The sequence below is a fragment of the Eumetopias jubatus genome, unplaced genomic scaffold (assembly GCF_037043125.1).
Source record: "Eumetopias jubatus isolate StellerSeaLion01/CBP00866 unplaced genomic scaffold, mEumJub1_p1.0 scaffold_7, whole genome shotgun sequence".
Classification (NCBI taxonomy): domain Eukaryota; kingdom Metazoa; phylum Chordata; class Mammalia; order Carnivora; family Otariidae; genus Eumetopias; species Eumetopias jubatus.
Window position 1 is genome coordinate 117,937,980 of NW_028274813.1, and position 21,658 is coordinate 117,959,637.

The following is a 21,658-nucleotide window of genomic DNA, read 5'->3' on the forward strand; positions in this document are numbered from 1 at the left end:
GAAGGGATGGCGTGGAGTCGGCAGGAGCATCAGGCATGTTCAGGGGAGGGGTTGGTGAGGATGGGGTGGGCAGTCCTGGCAGGAGGGCCGGTGTGTGGGGACGGAGGCCAGGCTTCCAGGCTGATGACCGGGTCTGAATCCTGACTCTGACAAGCCTGCCCATGTTTCCTCCTCCCCGACCCATGGGGCACAACCCGCCAAGGTCTCGACTTGAGCCTGCTCCTCCTCCTGGGCATCTCGCGGGGTGGACAGTGACCCCTGGGCCCACACCATCCTCCCAGCCAGGCAGCCCCTGGATGCCCCCCTGCCCCCCAGGGGACGGGAGCCTGCAGGATGGACCAGGCCCGTGTCCGTCCCGGGAGGGCCCCGCACACACACAGGCCTGGCCCGGGGAGGAGCTCACCACATGTTTATTGGGTAAAGATCACAGAAAAGACAGTCGGGGTGCTGTGGGAAATAAAGAGTATTCTCGAGTCAGTTAAAGGCATGTTTAAGGCACACAGCTGGTGGCCTCCTTCACCTCGGAAAACACGGGTAGGCCTGTTGCTCCGGGGCGGGCGGGGAGGACTCTTCTTCCTCATTTTCTCACGGCCTCCAGGCCCGGCACGGGGCCACGGGCCCCCCTTCCTGCAGAGCAGGCCTTCCACCACCGGCCCGCTCTGCCCTTGCTCGCCGGCGGGCCGCCGGGGCACCCCCACTCACACCAGGGGGATGGGGTAGGAGGCGCAGGCTGCCAGGCCGCACATGTTCTTCCCACGCTCGATGAGGAAGTACCTGGGTGGACAGAGCAAGCTGGGGCCTGGCTGGGGCTTCCTCACCACTGCCCTTTCCGGAATGTTCTGCCACTCCCCGAGATCTGACTCCAGGGGTGAGGGCCTGGCTTACCGCCAGGAAACCGCTGACCTGACTCTGGACAACTTCCCCTTCCGTCCCTCTGGCTGCCGTACTGTGTCCACTCTTGCTGTCCTCACAATTTACCGGGGCTCCTCAGCCCCCACGAGGCCCTCACTCAGTGATGGACTCGTCACAGGCCCCCCGAGGACCCGGGGTCTGACGGCAGACACGACACAGCCCCTGCGGGGTGTGCACCTGCGGCCCCCGGTTCCCTGGGAGAGGCTGTGAAGCGTCAGCGGTAAGCTTGCAGCCTGGATTTCTCCCGACCCGCCCTCCCGGCCGCCGGCTGGGTCCCGCCCCCAGATCCTACTGGGACAACGTCCCGACACAGAATCATTGGGATGTGGGGCCCAGGACAGGAGAGGGTTGCACGGGGGCCCCTCGGGTGTGGGGTTCAGCCTTGGGCTCCTCCCCCGGGCCTGCACTGGGGCCCGGCTGACCAGCCCTGGCTGAGACGCCATGTACCTGAGGGAGAGGAGACCCCCTAGGCCCCCCGACCTGAGCAGTGACGCCCCTCCCTGCACACGGGACCGGATGATGCTTACCCGTTCATCCCCCAGTAGGGGCCCCAAGAGTTCTTCACGATCCAGTAGGGTATCCCGTTCTGTTCTCCGTACCCAACAGCCAGGACCGCGTGGTTGACTTTATCCGGAGTTTTATGACAAGAAGTGCTGGAAATGGAAAATAAAGAAGGTCTGAACACACAGGAAGGAAGAATGCATTGGGACGGCTCAGCCCCATCCGACGAGGGTCCTCTGAGGCTCCGAAGCAGCGTTTCCCAGCGCGGGGAATCCGCTCTGCTCCCTTGGTGCAAGACCCCGTCCTCGGGAAGCTGCTGCGTCTGGCAGGGAGCCGACCCAAGGAGGGGGTCAGCCCAGTAGGGGTGGGGGGCCCTGGGAAGGCCCCTCAGTGTGGCTGCGGTGGGCAGTGGGCCCAGATCCCCAGGGTCCCCCAGCCCAGCTGACCCCGAACCCTGGGGGGCGGGGGACACTGGCGCCGCTGAGGCTGGTGCGCCCAGGGAGCGCTCCAGGAGGTGGATCCTGGCCGCGTAAGGGACAGACTGGTGGGGCCTGCACAAGGCCACACGGGTGAGCGTGCATGTCTGGGCGGCAGGGTCTCGGGCAGCACGGGGACGGGGAGGACACGTGCTGGATCTGAGGTCTCCGCGGCCACGGCTCGAGAGGGCAGGACGGCCCTGGGACTCGGGCCTGCTCACGATGCAGGGCAGGCGGGTGTCCGGGGGCAAGGGTGAGGAGAGCCTGTTCCAGAACAGCTCGGTGGGGAAGCCCCCCTTCCCGGATCCTGAGAGCAGCTCCTTCGTCCTCCCTCTCGGAACTGGGTTTTCGGAACTGGAGGCCGCTGCTGCCCTCGGACTGGGTCTGCCCTCCCCGACGGCCGCAGGGTCAACGCGGGGTGTGTGGAGGGCCAGCCCTGCCTGCCACGGGGACACCGCCCGGCCCCTGTCCCTGCGGGGACCCCGGCTCACCTGGAGTAGACACCTTTGCTGTACATCATGAAGTCGCTGGTGACCTCGAAGGCGAAGCTCACAGGGTTGTACAGGGCCACGGCTTCTACCATCGCCTCCTCGTCATTCTGTGGACACACACTCTGTCGCCCCTCTGCCCCCCTTCCCAAATACAGCCCTTTGCCCCGAGGCAGGGATGGGCGCCCGGGGTGGTGCGGGTGTCCGGAAGGAAGGAAGGGAAGGCTGTGTCAGGCCCAACAGCCACCGAGGGGCAGGCTGCCCCCTCCTCACAGCAGATGCTGGGGCTGTGTGGAACGGCCGGGCTCCTCTGGGTCTCTTATTTGGCTTATGGGTCCCTCCTCCGAAACCCTGGCTCCCCCGTGGGCTCCCCCACTTGGCTGGTCTGGTCTGTGGGCCCTGTCTTCCCAGGGACACCCCACCGTACAGTAGGGGCTGTGGGTGCAGGCGGACCGGCTCACTGGGTCCCTTACGGCCATTCGCGGCGGTCCCCCTCCAGTCCCCCTGGGACTCCCCCTGCCCTGCCCCGGCACCCCTGCCCCCACAAAGCCAGCAAAGTCGACCACTCTGTCCCTCTGCTTGCGTCCTGGATGGAAGCCAGCCTCCAGGAGTGCGGCCGCGCCACGCCGACAGCCCCGCCCCGCGGGAGACACAAACTCCACACTTGGGGGTTGTCTGCTGCCGCAGTGTAACCTGGCGCATCCCGACCGGATGAATTTGCATTCAATCTCTCACACGCTGACGCCGGTCGCTCTTGCGGTCATGCCCTCCCCCGCGGGAAGGGGATTACTGCTTGCATTTTACAAAGGAGAAAACAGACCAGACTGGAGCCCGGCCCAGACCCAGGTCAGAGCCTGAGTGCCTGATGCTCGTCCCACAACCCGACCCCCCCTCCTGCAGACACCGAGACTGGGGCGCCACGATCATCAAGCCTTTCTAGTCTCAGGGATATGCCACCAGGACGGCTGCTGCGCCCACTGCCCAGCCGACCGTGGTGGACGCTGGCCTCCTGGCGAGAACACCCTGCCCATCGGAGAGAAGGGTCGCTACTCACGATGGTGATGTTGGCCACATCCTTCACGAAAGCGATGGCCTTGCTGGGCTGGAACTTGCAGTCACCGTCCTGTTCAGGGCAGCAGAGGGTGTGGAGCTCGACTCAGGGGGGCCTGGCCCCAGGCTGAGACTTCAGGCCTCCCCTGTGCCACCTGCTGGCGTCTGTGCAGCCGAAGCTCCGAGCGCAGGGGCCGGGCGATGGGGGTCACTCAAGTCGGGGGTCAGAGGCATCCCTGTCCTCCAGGAGCTCACAGGGGCGACCCGGCCCAGCGCTGGCTCCCACGGAGGTGGGCTCGCGGAGCCTGGGGGACCTGGCGAGGACTGCAGGTGGGCAGGAGCCTGCCTGGCGGGGGCGGGGAGCGCCAGTCCCGGTGCGCACAGGTTCGCGGACACAAGGCAGGCCCAGCAGCAGGTCACATGGGAAAGAGCGCGCTCTCCCGAGACAGGGCAGAAGGTGGGGACGGCGAGAGGCACGGCGTGGTGTTTGGGAGCCAGCAAGCGGTTGGGCCGGAGCCTGAGGTTTACGAGGGGCCACACGAGGCAGGTGAGTGGTCAGAGCGAGGTCTGGGAGACCACCTGGCGGCCCCAGGACAGCTGGACGGAGACAGGGTCATGGACGGACCGCAGGAGCGGTGTGGGGTCTCTCATGGCTGGCAGGCAGAACTCAAGTGAGGGTCTGGAGTGGTCAGCCCGCCAGTGGCCAGCAGGTTTTGGGAGGACTGGTGTTAGTCATCAGTGAGAGGAAATGCTGGTGGAGCCACAGGTTTGGGGGGAAAGACAGGGCCGTGGACGGGCCGGGGTGAGGCGGCAGCAGGCCCGGGGCAGAGCGGGTGCAGGTGCTGGAGAGCGTGGTCAGCATGAGAGTGACCGCGCGGCCGGTGCTGACGGGCGGGAAGGGCAGTGGAGGCCGGCGCCCCGGTGACTCGGCGGGCAGGGAGGACCCGGGAGAACGGGAACTGTGGGGGGTGGCAGGGGGCTGCCAGAGACCGGGCCGGAGGCCGCGGGTCTGGGGAGGGCGCTGGGCTCGGGCAAGCCGAGGAGGTGAAGGAATGAACTTGGTGAGTGTACATGATTCTGGTGGGAGGGGCCCTGCTGCAGCTCAAGGGGAAGACGGTGCTCCCCGAGGCTGAGGCGGACTGCGGGCCGAGACCGGGATTACCTGGCCCTTGTAGGGGTAGCTGTCTTCACCCATGATGCCCTTGTTGTAGCGGATGTACTCGAAGGCCTGGCTGGGGAGGCCCCTGCAAGAAGCACACGCAGAGATGCCCACCTGCACCAGCCCAGGTGGCGCCTGCAGAGCTGGAGGCCTTGACCAGGGCCACGGCCCGGCGGCAGAAAAGCTCTCTGGGGTCCGGGAGGGGCTCGCGGAGCCGCCCCACCTGCCTGGCCCCAGGACCGCGCTCGACAGACTCGGGAGAGACGCCTGGAGTCCACAGACAGCTGCATGTGCATCAGGGACCCCGGGCCAGGCCCCTCGTCAGGACAGCGGAAGGGACCCGCCCGGCGCCAGGGATTGGCCACCACTGGGCCCCGACTGGCAGGCGCTCGACAAACTTGACTGCCGACCCCTCACACCCACCCTGTGGAGCCGACGCGGTCATTTCCTGGGGTTCAGAAAGGCTGAACAGCTTGCCCAGGATCCACGCACGGCCATCCAGCCACGGCTCCCGGCAACCCCGGCCCTCCCGCTCCCCCTCCCCGGCACCCCCTGACCCACGGCACACTGTTTCCAGTCTCACCAGCTAGAACTTCAGCCCCTCGCGCTGCACTGGCTGCTGTACCCCCAGGGCCCAGCCAGGTGCTCACAGAGCTAGAGCACACAGACTCCCTTGATACGTGGGGTCAGCTCCCCCCGAGCAGGTGGAGCCCGCCTAGGCCACGGGGGGAAGGGGGCCGGGCTGGACGCATGCCAGTGCCAGGACAGCTACCCCGGACTCGAGACACACGAGCAGATAAATCCCCGGCGACCATTCTAGGAAGGGGCCAGGAAAGCAGGTCCAATAAAGACACAGCCTTCAGGCCCGAGCACGTCACCTCGTAGAGGGTCCCTCACAGCCGGCGAAGCTGAGCTGCTTGGAGCTCCCTCGGTGCGGGAAGGCCAGCCAGACCCATGTGGTGACCTGGCCGCTGGCCTCGGGGGCTAATGGAGCCACGTGCACGGGGGGGAGAGGGCTGGGGGACACTGTGGAGGTAGGGCCCTGTTCTGGCCGAGGGACCCCAGGCATGTGAGGTGACCGTCCCGTTCGTGACAGTGTGTGGGGTGGGGCTGTGCTGGGCGGGACAGAAGCCATCGTGGGGAGGGAGGGGGGCTCCGGGCCCACGCGCAGTCAGGGCCGTACCCTTGGCAGCCGTGATTGTTGAAGTTCTGGGCGCAGTCCACTAGCTGCTGTTCTGCCTGCAAGAAGGCACGGGGTGCAGAGCAGGGCTGGACGCCGCCCAGGCCCGCTGCGGACCCTGCTCTGCCTCCCCTCGAGGCCCTCAACCGCCCTCGCCCCTCGCCCTGGGGTCAGCGGCTGGACACACAGGCCCTGGCCCTCTCTCGGGGAGGCCTGGGCAGGGCACAGCTCCTAGAGGCCTGCCCCCCCCCCCCAGCTCCGCTCTCCAAAGGCCTCGGGTGCCAAACAAGGACCAGCGGGACCCACCGGGAAGAGCCCTGGGCTGCCTCCTCAACAAGCCGCGTTTCTTTCTAGGAAAACGGGCGTCCGGTTTCGCAGGCCAAATGTCCATGAGGCTGGGGCGCCTGATGTCCAGGGAAACAGCACCCCCACCTGAAGCCCCCCTGGCCCCCCCGTCAGGCCTTGGGGCGAAGCTGTGACCTCGGGAGGTGACCCCCGCGGCAGACTGCTTACCAAAGACAGCAGCTTCCCACTTTTGATGGCGATGGCGGACTCCAGGGCCCCCGTGGTGGAGAAGGTCCAGCAGCTGCCGCAGCCGCCCTACAGAGGCCAGGGTTGGGGTCGGTCACGGAGACCCCAGGACGCAGGCCTGGGAGAAGCCCAGGCTCCCATCCATGCTGACCCTTGCGGGCCCTGTGTGGCTAGGGTCCTCCACGTCGCCACTGAGGTGACCAGCCTCACCAGCCTCACCAGTGCCCGCCCAGTCCCGGCCCCTCGCAGACCAAGCCCACCGGCCATTCTGTGTGTTGCTGGCTTTCCCTCTGCGTCTGGATCTTATGCCGGCTCCTCTCCTCCCCAGGCTTTCTCAGAAGGACTCACTCAAGTCTTGTTTCCAGAACCTTCTCTGCCGCCGCCCCCCCAACCTCATTCCACCCACAGTCCTCCCGCTTAAACTAGCAACTCCTCAAGCCTGGCACCAGCCCCGACCTCCATCCGGGCCCAGACACCTGCCTCTGCTGGGCTCGCCCCACCTCCTGCCACAGTCACGGGCCAGGCTCTGGACGCGAGGGTCGGGCGCCGGAGCCCGCCTGCCTGCCTGCCCGGTTCCAGTCCCGGCTCTGCCACGTGCCCACTGTGAGAGCCAGGGGGTCACTTCCCGCCGCTCAACCTCCGCTCCACCATCTGGAAAACGGGGCCTCGTGCCTGACTCCCAGGGCCGTCAGAGGTGCAGATGTGGTCCTGCTGGCTCGTCTGTCTCTTCGCCGGACGGTTCTGCCTCCCGAATCCCTCTCACCACCCACGCTCTTCCCTGCCCTCAGGTCAGTCCTCTCGGCTTGCGGGCCTCCCTCCTGGTCTCTGTCCCACATCCTTCCGTCAGTACAGGGACAACCCTGTGTGAGCGTCTCTGGCCGGTCCAGGCTTGGGCCTGGCCCGGCTGAAGGTGGCAGAGCAGGCCGAGCCGTGGGCGCTGGCCTGGGAGCGGAGACCTGCTCTGGAGTTGCCTGTGTCCCCCGTCTACCTGGCCGCCGGGCCAGCCCCTCGCCCTTGTTTGCTCCTCTGTGAAGTGGGAAGCCCTCGAGGGGTGGCCGAGCTAACGTTAGATCCTGCTGCTGTGTCTACATCACACAGTGGCCACGGCGAGATGCCGCGAGCCTACGGGTGACCGCCTCCGTCCAGCCCCCACAGCCAGGCGGCCCAGTCTGCCTGACGGACGTCTCTGCCTACCTGCCCAAGAGTGAGCATGTTCAGGCTTCCACACTGAAAACCTGCTGTTTTAAACTGTCATGGGATTCTTGGGGCGCTTGGCCGGCTCGGTCGACTAGGTGGCCGACTCATGGTTTCAGCTCAGGTCATGATCTCAGGGTCGTGACATCGGGCCCTGCACTCAGCAGGAATCTGCTTGGGATTCTCTCTCTCTCAAATAAATAAAATCTTTTTTTTTTTTGAGATTTTATTTATTTGACAGAGAGACACAGCGAGAGAGGGAACACAAGCAGGGGGAGTGGGCAGAGGGAGAAGCAGGCTTCCCGCCGAGCAGGGAGCCCCATGCGGGGCTCGATCCCAGGACCCTGGGATCATGACCTGAGCCGAAGGCAGACGCTTAACGACGGAGCCACCCAGGGGCCCCAACTGTCCTGGGATTCTTAGATGGTCTAAAAACTGCGTCTGGGTGGTAGGGGAGAGCGCGGCTTTGTTCTGCCCCTGGTGCTGGGAGGGGAGTCACTCTGGCTCCCGGGTGCTGGGGTAAGCGTCCAGATCTCTCGCAGGCTCCGGGAACCCCGAGCCTGGGAGGAGAGGATGCCGTGCCCCCCCCCCACCCCCCGGCTTGAAGGACAAGGAGAACATGTTTCTCAGGGAGACTTTCAGTGGGAAGGCCAGTGTCTCCAGGAGGGTAACCTTCCTCCCATTTTCTGGAGGTAAGAGGGTGACATCCTTCTGGAGGGAGGAACACAGTGGGCAGAGGAGACAGCAGGGGGCGGGCTCAGACCCTCCGGCACAGAGCCAGCCGCCTGGTCCGCAGCCCTGTGGGTGCAGAACGTGGGACACACGCTGTTCCCCGCGGCCAGAGTGCGTCCGGAGCCTGGCATCGCTGCCCGCTGAGCTCCCGCCACCACCCGGAGGGAAAGCGGCTGGGCCGGGCCCTGCAGAGCGGGGGCCCCGCTGTCCCATCTCTCAGGGCATAGGGAATATGACGTTTCGGGCGACTCTGAGGCCTGGGCCAGTGGCAACTCCGGGCAGGGGTGCAGGTGAACTGCAGTCCAATAAAGAGGGACCGTCTCTTCCTCCAGAGCAGCCCACGGACCTCATAACCTCCCAGCCTTTCAGAGGAGCGCAGCTGGAGGGAGGACGAGGAGAAGCAGAGCTGGGGATACGCCTGCCACAGTTCAGGGCTCCTTCTGAGGTTCTCTTCCTGGTGTACTGTCTGCGAATGAGGCTATTTTACGGACCAAGGATGGGGGTGGCGGCCCATACCTGATTTTTCACCGGTGACACAAACTTCCCTTTTTTCCTCCAGTCCACAAAGGGCGGGTAGGGACCAGTCCCTCGAAGGTAGTTACCTTTGGTGGCTGAGCAATTCTGGAAGGACCAAATACAATTCTTTCAGGAGAACAAAAAACCTTTTTGACAGAAAAGTGTGCAATTAAAACAGAATCACCAAGAGAGCATGAGAAAGACCATCTCTGTAAGAACCGTCCTGCCCCCACTTGCTGGTCCAAATGCTGGATGACCTGTCGCCCTGGGAGCACCGGGGGCGGGGGGCGGCGAGGACCAGGGAGCCAGATTTAACCAATAAAAACACAGTTCCCATAGTTCAATTTTAACTTCATATAAACGAGGAGTAACTATAGCGTAAGTATGTCCTGCCCGGTATTCATGATGGATTTACCCTGAAAGGCTAGGTGTTATTTACCTGAAATTCAGTTTTATTTCTGAAATTGTTTTAACTGCGCATCTGTGTTTCCTCTGGCAGCCCTAAGTTCGGGGCCCACGTGGCTGAGGCCAGGGGCGTGGACTGAGGAACTGCTGGGGGCCGCCTGACTCCCCAGGAACCTGCGGCCCCCCGAAGCTGGGTGGGGAGCAGTCTGGCTGGGAGCCGAGCCGGACTCTGAACTTATTCCAAAGGTCTGAGTGGGAAGTCAGATTGGTCACAAGGAACGACACCTACCTGAGGCTCCGACCAAAGATACTTGAGTTTTATTTCAGCAAAGCTCATGTCCGAAAACTGGTTCAGCCCCACTGAAAAAGAGAAGGAAAAACAAAAAAACCCAAAGAAAAAAGAGACGCTCAATAAGACAGTCATATAAAGAAACAGAAGAAAACCAAGAAACCCCAAGTTAACCTGGGTCCTATTTCTAGCTGCAGCAACTGGCTTCTTTTTAGGTTTTAAATGTAATTTAATGGAATATACCAAGGTCAACGTTCTCTGGGCTTCAGAGCTACCCACGTCTGGGCTGCACGGCGGGGTTGTGGGTGCAGGTGGCGTGTGGTGGGGCCCGGGCACCCAGCGTGTAGACCCCCCCCGGAGAGTCCGGTGGGCGTCCCAGCGAGGAGCATCGACACCTGCCCAGGTGCATTCCTACCTGCACCCCCTCCGGTCCCCACATTGTCCCGGGGCGGGGAGGGTTCGCATCTCCCCATGACAGCCGGGTAGAACGTGAGACGCTCGTCGGCCCCCCCACGGTCCCACAGAGCGCTGGGCACAAATGAGATTCAGGCACCACTTCCCCCCATCTATGCCTGTTGCCCACATTCACAACGTGGCTGAGGCTGCGTGTGTGTCCGAGGGCAGAGCCCGTTTCTGCCACCCAGCAGTCCAAGGGCAGGGCTCGGTGTCCGGGACAGACCCGGGGCTGGCAGGAACAGGTGGGGCTTGTACAGGGTCTCCCGTAAACTCTGCGACCACCCAGCCAGCCACCGGCCCCGAGCTTCACGGAATCTCCGAGAATAACAGCAGAGCCAGAACCTGAGATCAGCTCAGTACGGCTTCGGGCCCTGCGCTCTGACCATCCCTCCACCCTAAGTCCCCGGTGGGCCTTCAGTCATCACTGGTTTCTGAGACGCGGCCGCGAGGAGCCTGGAGGAAGGGCAAGCCCACGGTACTTTTAAATGTGTGGTTCCCAGCGTTGTGGGCATTTATCTTCCTCCAGTTGCCGACAAACGTCTGCAGCCTGTGGTGGTATTCCTCTGAGCTGTATTTCTTTTGGTGCTAAAACAAAACACATCAGCGGTAAGTCACGGAAGCAAGATGCAGCTCACCAGAAGGAGACAGTCTGTTTTCTAAGAGGAGGGACGGAGGTCTTCCTTCCAGCACAGTTCTGGAGCCAAAGCCGCGTTAGGAGGCAGGACACTGTTGCGGGTCTCAGCTGTGAAAGTCAGGAGGTTACAAAGCACACGCCGGGCCTCCAGGGACCCGAGGCCAGCCCAAAGCCTCGCAGCTGCCCGAAATCAGCCAGCATCCCACAGGCCCTGGTGAAGAGACACGCCAAGTGCAGGCCCTCCACGGACGCCACGGCGGGGGCTGGCTCCCGTCTCTGGCAAAAATCACCCTTTTGCAAAAGCATGTGCAGTAGAGTTCTCCAATTAATTTTGCGGCCAACACGCAATGTCCCTGAACACAAAATACGGACGCGGGTCCCAAGGCTGGAAGGCTGCCAGCCACCTTCACCGCTGGGGACAACTCTCTGGAAGGCGTGGACCTAACTGGATCTTTCCCACTTTGGCCAATTCCCAGTCCCGAGAGACCCAGGGGTGTGGGCTGGGAAGAGCCTTTCCCACTGCCTCCAATCTGGCCCAGTCGGGTCAGGTAACAGGCAACAGAGGAATGAAAAGCTTCAGGGAGAAGCTGAGCACTGACCTGCACCATCCATGACTTGAAGTGAACTTTCTCTGTAAAAAGAAAAAAAAAGAAAGAAAGAAATGAGGCCGGGGCGCCTGGCCAGGAAGTAGAACCTTTGGCCAAGCAGGGCACTTGGGAGCCGATTTGCATTTCAGGAAACTAGGTGACACTGAAGGCACCAAAAATGGCGTGCAGAATGCAGAAGTCCGGCTCGTCCCGCAGGGGTGGCGGCAACTAAGGTAACTCCCGACAGTCGGGACAGGGGATGTCCCCAGGGCGGGCGTCTGCACCTGCTTCTGCTCATACAACGGCGCGTGGATTGTGGAAATTCAAAGAAACGTGATTTAATGACTTGTGTACTTTACTGTATGATATATTTCAACACGCAGTTAGTTAAAAAACCTATACCCCGAGGGTCAGCATATTTTTTCTTCAAGGGACAGCTAACAAGTACCTTGGACTTTGCCGTGTCCGGTGCCCTCTGTCCCAGCCGACTTGGGGCACAGAAGCAGGCTGGCCTGCTATTTGTGGAAGGACCCCCCCGATTACCTGCCCTTGTGTGTGTCTGAATTACCTAAAATTTCATCCTAAATTTAAACAACCACAAAGAATGTATTCCAGCTTATTGGAAATACTGTCATTTTAATTTTTAAAAAAATTTTAAGTAGGCTCCACGCCCACCATGGGGCTTGAACTCACGATCCTGAGATTAGTAAGAGTCACACGTTCTACGGAGTGAGCCAGTCAGGCGCCCCCTAAATATTGTCATTTTAAAATAAGACTGCCACATCCTTCTTTTAAAGCTAGCTGAGGGAATCCGCGTACCATCTGATTTGATGCCCGCCGTCAGTAAGACGCACATAAGGAAGCGTATGTTTACACTGGATGCCCTAGCATCCTTTGATGCAGCCACAAGGACAAAAAGCATACACTGAAATTACTTTTGCTTCCCGTGACTCACACATCTCTGAACATTGTATGAATTTATTCTGAATTGAATACTCCTCATCAACACCCCAACTGATTAAAATATTTCAAATATATTATACATTATGAAAAGTAATTGTCAAACATAAAAAGTAAACTTGTATCAGAAATGCATCACTTGGGGCGCCTGGGGGGCTCTGTCGGTTAAGGGTCTGACTCTCAGTTTTGGCTCAGGTCCTGATCTCAGGGTCGTGGGATCAAGGTCCATGTCAGACTCTCCGCTCAGCGTGGAGTCAGCTTGGGATTCTCTCTCCCTCTGCCTCTGCCCGCCCTCCCCTCCATGCTCTCCCTCTAAAATAAATAAATAAATCTTTTAAAAAAGAAAAAAGAAGGGGCGCCTGGGTGGCTCAGTCGTTAAGCATCTGCCTTCAGCTCAGGTCATGGTCTACTCCCCCTGCTTGTGTTCCCTCTCTCGCTGTGTCTCTCTCTGTCAAATAAATAAATAAAATCTTTAAAAAAAAAAAGAGAAAAGAAATGCATCTCTTAATGAGATCAACAGGACTTTACTAACTAAAACCCCCTCATGGACTTATAAATTCATGGGTGAATATTTCCTTTTTATTTTTTTTAAGGGGTCAGCATTAATTCTGGTCTTTGTTTTTTTTTTTTTTTTAGATTTTATTTATTTGAGAGAGAGAGAGCACAAGTGAGCATGCATGTATGAGCGGGGTGGTGGGGAGAGGAGAGGCAGAGGGAGAAGCAGGCTTCCCGCGGAGCAAGGAGCCTGACGCGGGGCTCGATCCCAGGACCCTGGGACCATGACCTGAGCTGAAGGCAGACGCTCAGCTGACTGAACCACCCAGATGCCCCTGGTCTTTGTTTTTTAATAGGTCAAAAGACTCAGAAATCCTGCTAAATAAGCAAATCCCTAATTACTTATTGCTTCCAGGAAAAGAAGGCAATTTTTTTTTTTTTAAGATTTTATTTATTTATTTGACAGAGAGAGACACAGTGAGAGAGGGAACACAAGCAGGGGGAGTGGGGGAGGGAGAAGCAGGCTTCCCGCAGAGCAGGGAACCCAGGACCCTGGGATCATGACCTGAGCCAAAGGCAGACGCTTAACGACTGAGCCACCCAGGCACCCAAGAAGGCAATTTTTAGAGCAAGGTTTCTCCATTCCTACGCCTCAATCACATGACGCTCTAAGACCCCATCAGCTGATACCTCGGTGAGGTCCTCTCTTCTTCAATTTCAGTTTCCTTGAAGAACCAACAACAGTTTTGAAGAAGATTTGTTACCGTCTGTCTCTTGCTGCTCCTGATGTGTTTAGAACCACAAATTCAGATTCAGGAGGAATGAGAGGCACAGATTGGTTTTGGCAAAGAGGATGTTTGTAAAGGGGCTGGACACGGATCCCCTCTCCGTGCCCACAGTCACTTGGAATTTCTTTGTGTTTCTCCAGGGACTCCTCCCACTCCCCAGGCTGGAGATCATGCTGCTCAGCATTCTGATTTCCCTTTGTGGGGCACACATCTACCCTAGGAACCAAGCTACAGCCATTTTCCCTGGGGAAGAAATGCCCGTTTCCCCCAGGACAATCCTGCGAAGACTGTAGGATCCCCAATCCTGGTTACAGGGCCCTGCTGCAGTGGGATGGCTTCAGAGGAAGACAGACCTCAACCCAGCAGGATTTCAGGCAGGATAGAGTTCAGGACAACCCACTGGCCTTCACCTCTGGGATATTTCAAAAGCGACATGCAGGCATGACAAGCCCAGGCTATTTCTCATTCACAGGAGGTCAGTGGAAGAAAAAGCTAGAGATGCTCTTGGGCTGGACCAGAAGGATCTGTTGCTGAGCCCACGGCCCCAACCTCAGACAGACCCATTTCAAATCCACTGTGACTTCTGGGAGAAGTACATTTATGTATGCCCTGTCTGGGGGACTGGGGTGGGCAGCCCGGAGAACAGGGGTCAGAAAATGATGGCAAACTGAAAAATGTTTTTTTTTTTTTTATACTTTCAAAAGATTGAAAAAAATATATTAACATTTTGTAAGACGAAGCATCTGCATTCAAATTTCAGTGTGCATAAATAAAAGTTTACGGGAACACGGTGAGGTTCATTCATTTGCATACTCTGGCTGTTCTCAAGGGCCAGTTAAGGAGTTGCTGCACAGAGGGTGTGACCCACGATATTTACCATCTGGCCCTTGACCGAAGAAGCTTACGGAGCCCTGCTCTGGAGCTGGGATGGACTCGGCGCCAACACAGGCGGGGTGAAGCAAAGCCCCGGGGCACTAGGCCTTTCTTAGGTGGGGGATGGCCCGAAGCTGCCCTGCTCCCGGCCCCCAGGTCTGCGAGACTGGGGGCCCTTCTTGTACAAATGAGCAGAGAAGAGTGAGCAGATTCTGAGCCTCAGGGACCTTCATCCTGTCTCCAGGCTGTTCTCCGACAACCCTTCTCTGTGCCCAGGGTGAGTAGGGCAGGTGGTCTTGTGAGCTCAGAGCCTGCAGGTGGTGGGCTGAGGGTGGGCCGCAGCAGGGAAGCAGGAAGACCCACAGGGAAGGGCCTCCAGCCTGGGGAGGTGCCTAGACCCCCAGCAGGGCAAGGGCTGCAAGAACAGCGCAGCTGGACCCGGCACAGCGCACGTGGCCTACAGGGGACTCCTGGTGTCCGACACCTTGGGAGAGACACCCTCGGGTTTCAGGGCTTAGAACAGACGTCGCTGTGGCCACAGTCCAGCCAACCCATTTTACAGAAAGACTCTCAAGGCGCCCATGGGGATCCCCGGGAAGTTACCAGAAAGGCTGGAAAGCCCCTGCTCACACTGGCAGGGGGCATCGAAGTCCTCTATGCCCCCAGGCTGGGCGTGGACGCACGGGGGCTGCGGGCTTCTCTGGCATTCCAAGCCCTTCAGCAGCCTGCGCCAGGGAAACCCTGGACCCCCAGCCCACCGCTCCTCTGGTCACGCAAGACGCCCTCTGAGACCTCCCCCTCCTCCCGGCCCCTCCCATAACGCAGTTCACCCCTCCCGGGTCCCCACGCGCAGAGGCCCTGGTCCCGGGGCCGCGGAAAGGCCCTGTCCCGCTGCCCCCAGCCAGGTGCCCCCCACCGCGCAGTCCTCCGAGGACCCAGCCGGCCCTGCGAGGCCCTTTTCCCGCGGCGCCCCCTCCCCGTACCTAAGGAGCTCGCGTAGAGGTCGGTAGCTCCGCAGGCCGGGGGTCCCAGGAGCCCCGCGGCCGCGCACAGCAGCGGCAACACGACCCACATCGCGGCGGCTCGGCCCGCAGACTGGCTGCGGGCGCCCGGGAACGAGGCCGAGGCGGGGGCGGGGGCGGGGCCCCGGGGGCGAGACTCCCGGACTCCGGGGGCGGAGCTCCGGGGACAGCCCTGCGTGCCCGGCCCGCCGGGGAATCGGACGCACCTGCCCTCCGCCGCCCGCCCCACCGCCCCTTCCTGCTGCCGTGCCAGGAGGGGGCCCGCGGCGGGCGGGGGTGCTGCGGGGGCGGTCACGGCCTGACCTCGCCCTCTCCCTGCCCGCCCGGAGCCCCGGAGCTCGCCCTCTCCCTGCCCGCTACCACCCCCACCCCCGAAACCCCCCCCTCCCTGTCCGCCCCCAGGGGGCATATTCACCTACAGCCTCACCTAGCAGAGTGCATGTTGTTGACCCCCCACCTTCACTCCCATTTTACAGATGGGGAAACTGAGGCTCCAGAGTGGCTGGTAACTGATGTGGGAAACAAGGGGGCTTCCTCTGGGAGCTCAGCTGCCTCACCAGACACTCTGCTAAGGGCAAAAGGCAATCTCAGCTTAACACTATCCCAACCCCACAGGATCCTGTGAGTCTAAACAGAGAGTTCCTTTGGAAACGTCCTTTTTCTCAACCCCCCCAGGATACATGTTAGCAATCATCCCCCAAGCATATGGCCCCCTGATACACATTTTTTTTTTTTAAGATTCTTTTTATTTGAGAGAGAGAGAGCAGGGGGAGTGGGAGAGGGAGAAGCCGACTCCCGTGGGGCAGGGAGCCCAATGCAGGGCTCCATCCCAGGACCCTGGGACCATGACCTGAGCCGAAGGCAGATGCTTAACCGACTGAGCCGCCCAGGAGCCCCATCTAAAGGGTCTCCTGACTAGAATTTCCCTTGACAGTAATAAATGACCTTTCTAACAGGAGCTGGCCTCCTCAAGATCCTGGAAACCTTGCTTCCAAAATTCCTTAGAGACTTACACTGTCCCTAACCCCTCCCAACTCGAAAGTGTATAATAGGCCACTCCTCCTGACCCCAGTACAGCTCCTTCTGCCCAGGGTCGCTGTCCCCCGTGCTTTAATAAAACCACCTTTGCGCACCAAAGATGTCTCAAGAAGTCTTTCTCGGCTGTGGGCTCTGAACCCCAACATTTTCCTACATCCTTAACTTTCCTAGTCGGTGTGCAGAGGGAGTCTGAGCCCAGGTTTGATCTACTGCAGTCTGTCATTCTGCTTTTTTGCTGCCAGAGGCATTTTGGTGAGGTCAAAGCCCTTGGGGCTGGCCTGTCTCAGCCCTCCGCCCCTCCCCCCACACCCTCCCCCTCACCTCCCGCCCTTCCTCCAGCTGAGGTTTTCTCTCCCAAAGGGCTCAGCCCAGCCCTGCCTCTGAGGCCCCAGGGGAGCAGGTTCTTGAGTCTCTCTCCTGGGATCTGAATGGTGGGTAGGGCCCAGGAATGTGCACTTAAAGGGCCTCTGGGTGATCTCTGTACAGCATGCGCACGCGACACTGCCTCGGCTGGAGAACCAGCAGTCCAGACCATCTTTGCAGAGAGAGCAGATCTTTGTCAGTTTATGATTTTGCCCTTGTTTGGATGCCCCTCCGCATGCACTTTGAGGCAAGGATCTCAGAGAATACCCTGCATTGTTATTTGCAGTTAAGTCACTGGCCTTGGGAGAAAGGGGTCCTCTCTCTGCAGGCGTTTTGTCCTTTGGGTGGGCAGGAAGCTCCTCACCTTCCTGCTCATCCCAGTTGCCTGGAGTGTGGCGGGACCAAGGGCCCTAATGATCTCAGACCCCAGGCTTGCCCTGTGCTGGGTCCCTGGTGACCGTCTTTCGTTGATCATTCCAGAGGGTCTGAGCTGCGGTGTGAAGGCACTGGCTTGGTCAGTTAGAGACTAGTGTTTGGCTCTCGTCCTACTGCAGATCTATTGTGGGACCTAAGCAGGTGGTTCACACCATTGTAGTGACTCGCCCCAAACCTGGGCTCAGTCTTGTACTCTCCGTCCTTGGCTACCTGCACCCATTTTCATGGTGTTTGTCTGCATGTCTGGCTCCCACTGGGCCTCACCCATGTGAGGGCTTCTCCATAGTTCTGGTCATCTGTGCTTCCACAGAGGTGGGGTTGAAGACTGGCGCTGGCAACACAGCCCTGCTGGGCCGGGGTGGTGGGCAGAAGTCTGAAGGTTCTGTCCTGGGTTATTCAACCAGGCACAATCCGGGCACTGCCGTGAAGGGACTTTGCAGGTGAAATTAAGGTTTTGAGTCAGCTGACTTTAACTGGTGGTCCTGGATTATCTGAGGCCTCCAGTACAATCGCGTGGGCCCTTCAAAGCCAAAGAGGAAGGCGGAAGAGTCAGAGAGATGAGCCAGAAGGAGGGCCGAGAGCTTGAATCCCAAGAAGGGCTTTGCCCGCCATCACCTGCTTCGAAGGGGGGGCCAAGAACGTGGGCGGCCTCCAGAAACAGAACGGCCCCAGCCGACAGCTCTTGGGGAGGCAGGGACCTCAGTCCCACCAGCCAACAGTTCTGCCACCAACCTGAATTGGCTGGGGAGCGGACTCGTTCCTAGAACCTCCAGAAGGAAGACAGTGTGGCTGACGCCTTGAATTTGGCCGTGTGAGACCGAGGGCAGAGGAGCCCGCCAGATCCGCATGGACGTCTAACCTTCAGAGCGGTGGGATCGTGTATTTGTGTCGTTTGAAGTTGACAGTGACTGTTAGGCAGCAGTGGGCCACCAGCGCACCAGGTGAAATGCTCAGGTTAACTGGCGCCTCTGGAGACAGGTGGCGGGTGAGGAGGCTGGCCCGCGTTTGCACTTCTGGGGTCTGGGAGGCTAAGAGACGGGAGCAGCTTTTACCCTCCCCACTCAGGAGTCATTACCGCCTTCAGGGATGTGACAGACCCAGTGCCAACTGCTTTTTGTGAACAAACTTTCTTAATGCTCACTATTTATCCCCATTCTACAGACGAAATGACTGAAACACATAGGCAACTTGCCCAAGGCCACACAACCAAGTGACGGAGCTGGGGTTTGAACTGCTGGCCGACTGAATCCAGAATTCTCTTCAAAAGTAGGCATCGGCCCCGCGGGAGCAGGTGGATGACAGCGAACCCCAGGCCTTCCTACTTTCCTGACCGGCCGGGTCTGCACTCCCCTGAGGCACCAGCAGGGGCCAGGCATCCAACCAAACCACAGCTCCTGGATTCTGGGGTGACCACCTGCATGCCTCAAGCCTCCCACTTACTGTTCTTGGGACTGCAGCCTGCCTGCCCCACCTCTGTTTATCCCTTTTTTTTTAGGTCACATCTGTTGCTCATCCCCAGCTGTTACCTACAGGTTTAACTGGTTTTCCAGATCACCTGTCAGAGTCAACCTCTTAGGAGATAAACTGAGTGAGTCCTTGCCAGATAAATTTCTGCACCCTGGCTCTGGCATCTTGTAATAGTAGAAACTGCGTTAACAGTGTGATCTCATAGCTACCACTGACATGGATTGTGTTGTTCCAGGCTCATAACAACCCCGTGAAGCTTGTTGGAGTGTACATGTACCCACTTCCCAGGTAAAGAAGGTGAGGCATAGAGAAGTTTGGTAGGTGTACTGGTAGGTGGTGGAGCTTCACCCACACCCACATGCTGATTTTGTGCGGTAGGCAGACAGAGGTTTGGCTGAGTGATTGGGCAGATGACTGTAGAGGTGCATGTATGATGGTTGAGTGGATAAAAGGGGCCATTGCTTGCTGGCTGGCTGGCTGGTTGGAAGGGTGGATGGATGGAAGGATGGATGGAAGGATGGATGGATGGATGGATGGATGGATGGATGGATGGATGGATGGACGGAAGGATGGATGGATGGGTGGATGGATGGATGGGTGGATGGATGGATGGAAGGATGGATGGATGGATGGATGAATGGAGGGATGGATGGATGGATGGATGGATGGATGGATGGATGGATGGACGGAAGGATGGATGGATGGGTGGATGGATGGATGGGTGGATGGATGGATGGAAGGATGGATGGATGGATGGATGATGGATGGATTGCTGGATGGAAGGAAGGGATGGATGGATAAATGGGTGGATGGATGGACGGATGGAAGGAAGGGGTGGGTGGATAGATGGATGGAAGGAAGAATGGGTGGATGGATGGAAGGATGCATGGATGGAAGGATGGATGGAAGGGGTGGATGGATAGATGGATGGAAGGATGGATGGATGGATGGAAGGATGGTTGGGTGGATCGATGGAAGGATAGATGTATGGATGGTTGGATGGATGGATGGATGGAAGGAAGGGGTGGATGGATAAATGCATGTATGGAAGGATGGATGGATGGAAGGAAGGGGTGGATGGATGGATGGATGGATGGAAGGGTGGATGGATGGATGGATGGATGGATGGATGGATGGATGGGTGGGTGGATGGATGGATGGAAGAATGGATGGAAGGAAGGGGTGAATGGATGGATGAAAGGATGGAAGGATGGGTGGATGGGTGGATGGATGGGTGGATGGATGGGTGGATGGATGGATGGATGGATGGATGGATGGGTGGATGGATGGATGGATGGATGGATGGATGGGTGGATGGATGGATGGAAGGAAGGGGTGGATGAAAGATGGACGGATAGATACAGAGGTGAGTGACAAAAGGGCCTGCCGAGTGGGAAAGGTAAGGAATAGAGGAGGGGTGTAAGTCCGCATCAGGGAGGTTCATAGGAACTCAAACCTCTTGCTTATTCCATCGTCCACCAGGAGACACTCTGCTTAGTCATCTTGGTTACCACCTGGGCTGTGGGCTAGAGAAGTCACCCTGGAAATGTCTTCTGAGTGCAAGAGAAGTCATCATTTGTGCGCTGAGAAGACCGCAAGCACCCTTGGCTATGCCCTGGAGATGCTGCAGCCAGAAATGTGAAGGCTCGCAGCCAAGTCCAGAAGCTGCAGTTCGTCAAAGCCAGGACTGGGGCAAAGGCAGTAGGTTATGTCGTAGGAGGGAATGGTTAGATCCCATCATTGTTTTAGTTATTAGTGATATTTTGTTCATCACAGATTTTTGGCATTAATTTTTTTATTTTTAAAAATATTGCACTCAAATATAATTTATCTTGATTACTCTGTTCTTTTTTTTTTTTTTGGCACTCCCTTCCATTTTGCACCCGAGGGATGTGTCTCACTTCGTCCACCCTAATCCCGGCCCTATGAGGGAGCAGCAGTTTCTGGACTTCTCTGCAACCTCCCACACTTCCCCTGCTCAGTTGGTTTTGCTCTTGCATCTAGGGGAAGCAGGAGCTCGGGGGCTGGAGCCCAGAGCATGTCTGCCTCCAGTCATTTCTCCTACAGAGCCTCCTTCAATCTCTTGTTGTCCACAGATTCTCACTGTCTACACTCCTTTGCCTGTCACTTAAGACCTCCTATGATACATCCCTATTCTGCTTGTAGTGTCCACCACCACTGCAGTCCTCATCAGTCCACAAGTGAGCTCCTTGCCGGGCACAACCCCCAGCTCTCTCTCTGTTCTCCTGTCTTGTCCTCTCTCCTCTACAGAAGCTTCCTCTTCCAGAATCCCCGAATTAATAATGTGCACCACACACTGTTATGCTTTCTCCCTTACTGTTTTGGAGAGCGTCTCGCAGAGCTGGTTGATTTTCAGCCAGCTTGTACCCGTTAGGCTGTTAGTCTGAGTGGTCAGGGGCCAGGCTATACTGGTGGTTAGGTATTTTGAAAGTCAGGTTTCCTGTACCTTGCCCTCCACAGTGGAGATACCAGGGTGCTGGGGCTCACGTCCAGGGCCTGGTATACAGCAAGCACAATGTAAATGCAGCAGCAACAGCCGCAGTAGCTGACATCATTCATTCTGAGTCCGATGGTGACAGGCTGGGGCATTAAAGGTGACATTTGAAGGGCCCTGGGTCCCGGATGAGGGAGGTTTGGAGGTGCTGGGCTCCCCTCCTGATGGGGTTGCAGTCAGCACGAGAGGAACAGGAACGGGTGTATGGGTTTGTGGTTGGGTTTGAGGCTCAGGGGAAACCGAGGGAGAGGAAGCAGCAGGTGGGACCGGCGGAGGACCCAGACCCAGAAGAGGATCCGCAGGTTGGCCGGGCCCCTGGCCGTGTGAGCAGCACATTGCCGCCCCTGTCCTGGCAACGAGAAATGGCCTTTCCTGTTTCTAGCATGAGTCACTTGGCCTGAGTGTGGGTCACACTTGCACAGTGAACATACACGCTTGCAGGTGCGAGGGGGCTCACGAGGGGCTGCCTGAGGGATGGGACCCGGCGGGGCGAGATGGCCACGGTGCTTGGTGCGTCTGGGTGACCCCCGGCCAGATACCTCCCCTGCACCTGCCTGGTCCCCGGGGCCCTGCCAGCCATCATTCGGACCCT

The 21,658-nt window shown here is 58.9% G+C and overlaps 1 protein-coding gene and 2 long non-coding RNA genes across 3 annotated transcripts; 2 read left to right on the top strand and 1 right to left on the bottom strand.

Annotated features, from left to right (window-relative positions):
- Nucleotides 1-394: 394 nt before the first annotated feature.
- CTSH (cathepsin H) lies at nucleotides 395-15,347 on the bottom strand. The gene is made up of 12 exons (XM_028093800.2): nucleotides 15,210-15,347; nucleotides 11,123-11,154; nucleotides 10,369-10,474; nucleotides 9,434-9,504; nucleotides 8,740-8,844; nucleotides 6,280-6,366; nucleotides 5,770-5,825; nucleotides 4,590-4,671; nucleotides 3,432-3,500; nucleotides 2,381-2,487; nucleotides 1,440-1,565; nucleotides 395-774 (listed from the first exon to the last, which is right to left on the bottom strand). Exons 1-12 carry the CDS (start codon nucleotides 15,298-15,300, stop codon nucleotides 699-701), a joined length of 1,008 nt encoding a protein of 335 aa, XP_027949601.1. The 5' UTR covers nucleotides 15,301-15,347; the 3' UTR covers nucleotides 395-698.
- On the top strand, nucleotides 5,742-14,139 carry LOC148163984 (uncharacterized). The gene is made up of 2 exons (XR_015768590.1): nucleotides 5,742-11,343; nucleotides 13,494-14,139. It is a non-coding gene; the product is annotated as an uncharacterized LOC148163984 (long non-coding RNA).
- On the top strand, nucleotides 14,194-20,330 carry LOC114201246 (uncharacterized). Its single transcript, XR_003607608.2, has 4 exons — nucleotides 14,194-14,503; nucleotides 18,246-18,672; nucleotides 18,787-18,848; nucleotides 20,034-20,330. It is a non-coding gene; the product is annotated as an uncharacterized LOC114201246 (long non-coding RNA).
- The last annotated feature ends 1,328 nt before the right edge of the window (nucleotides 20,331-21,658 follow it).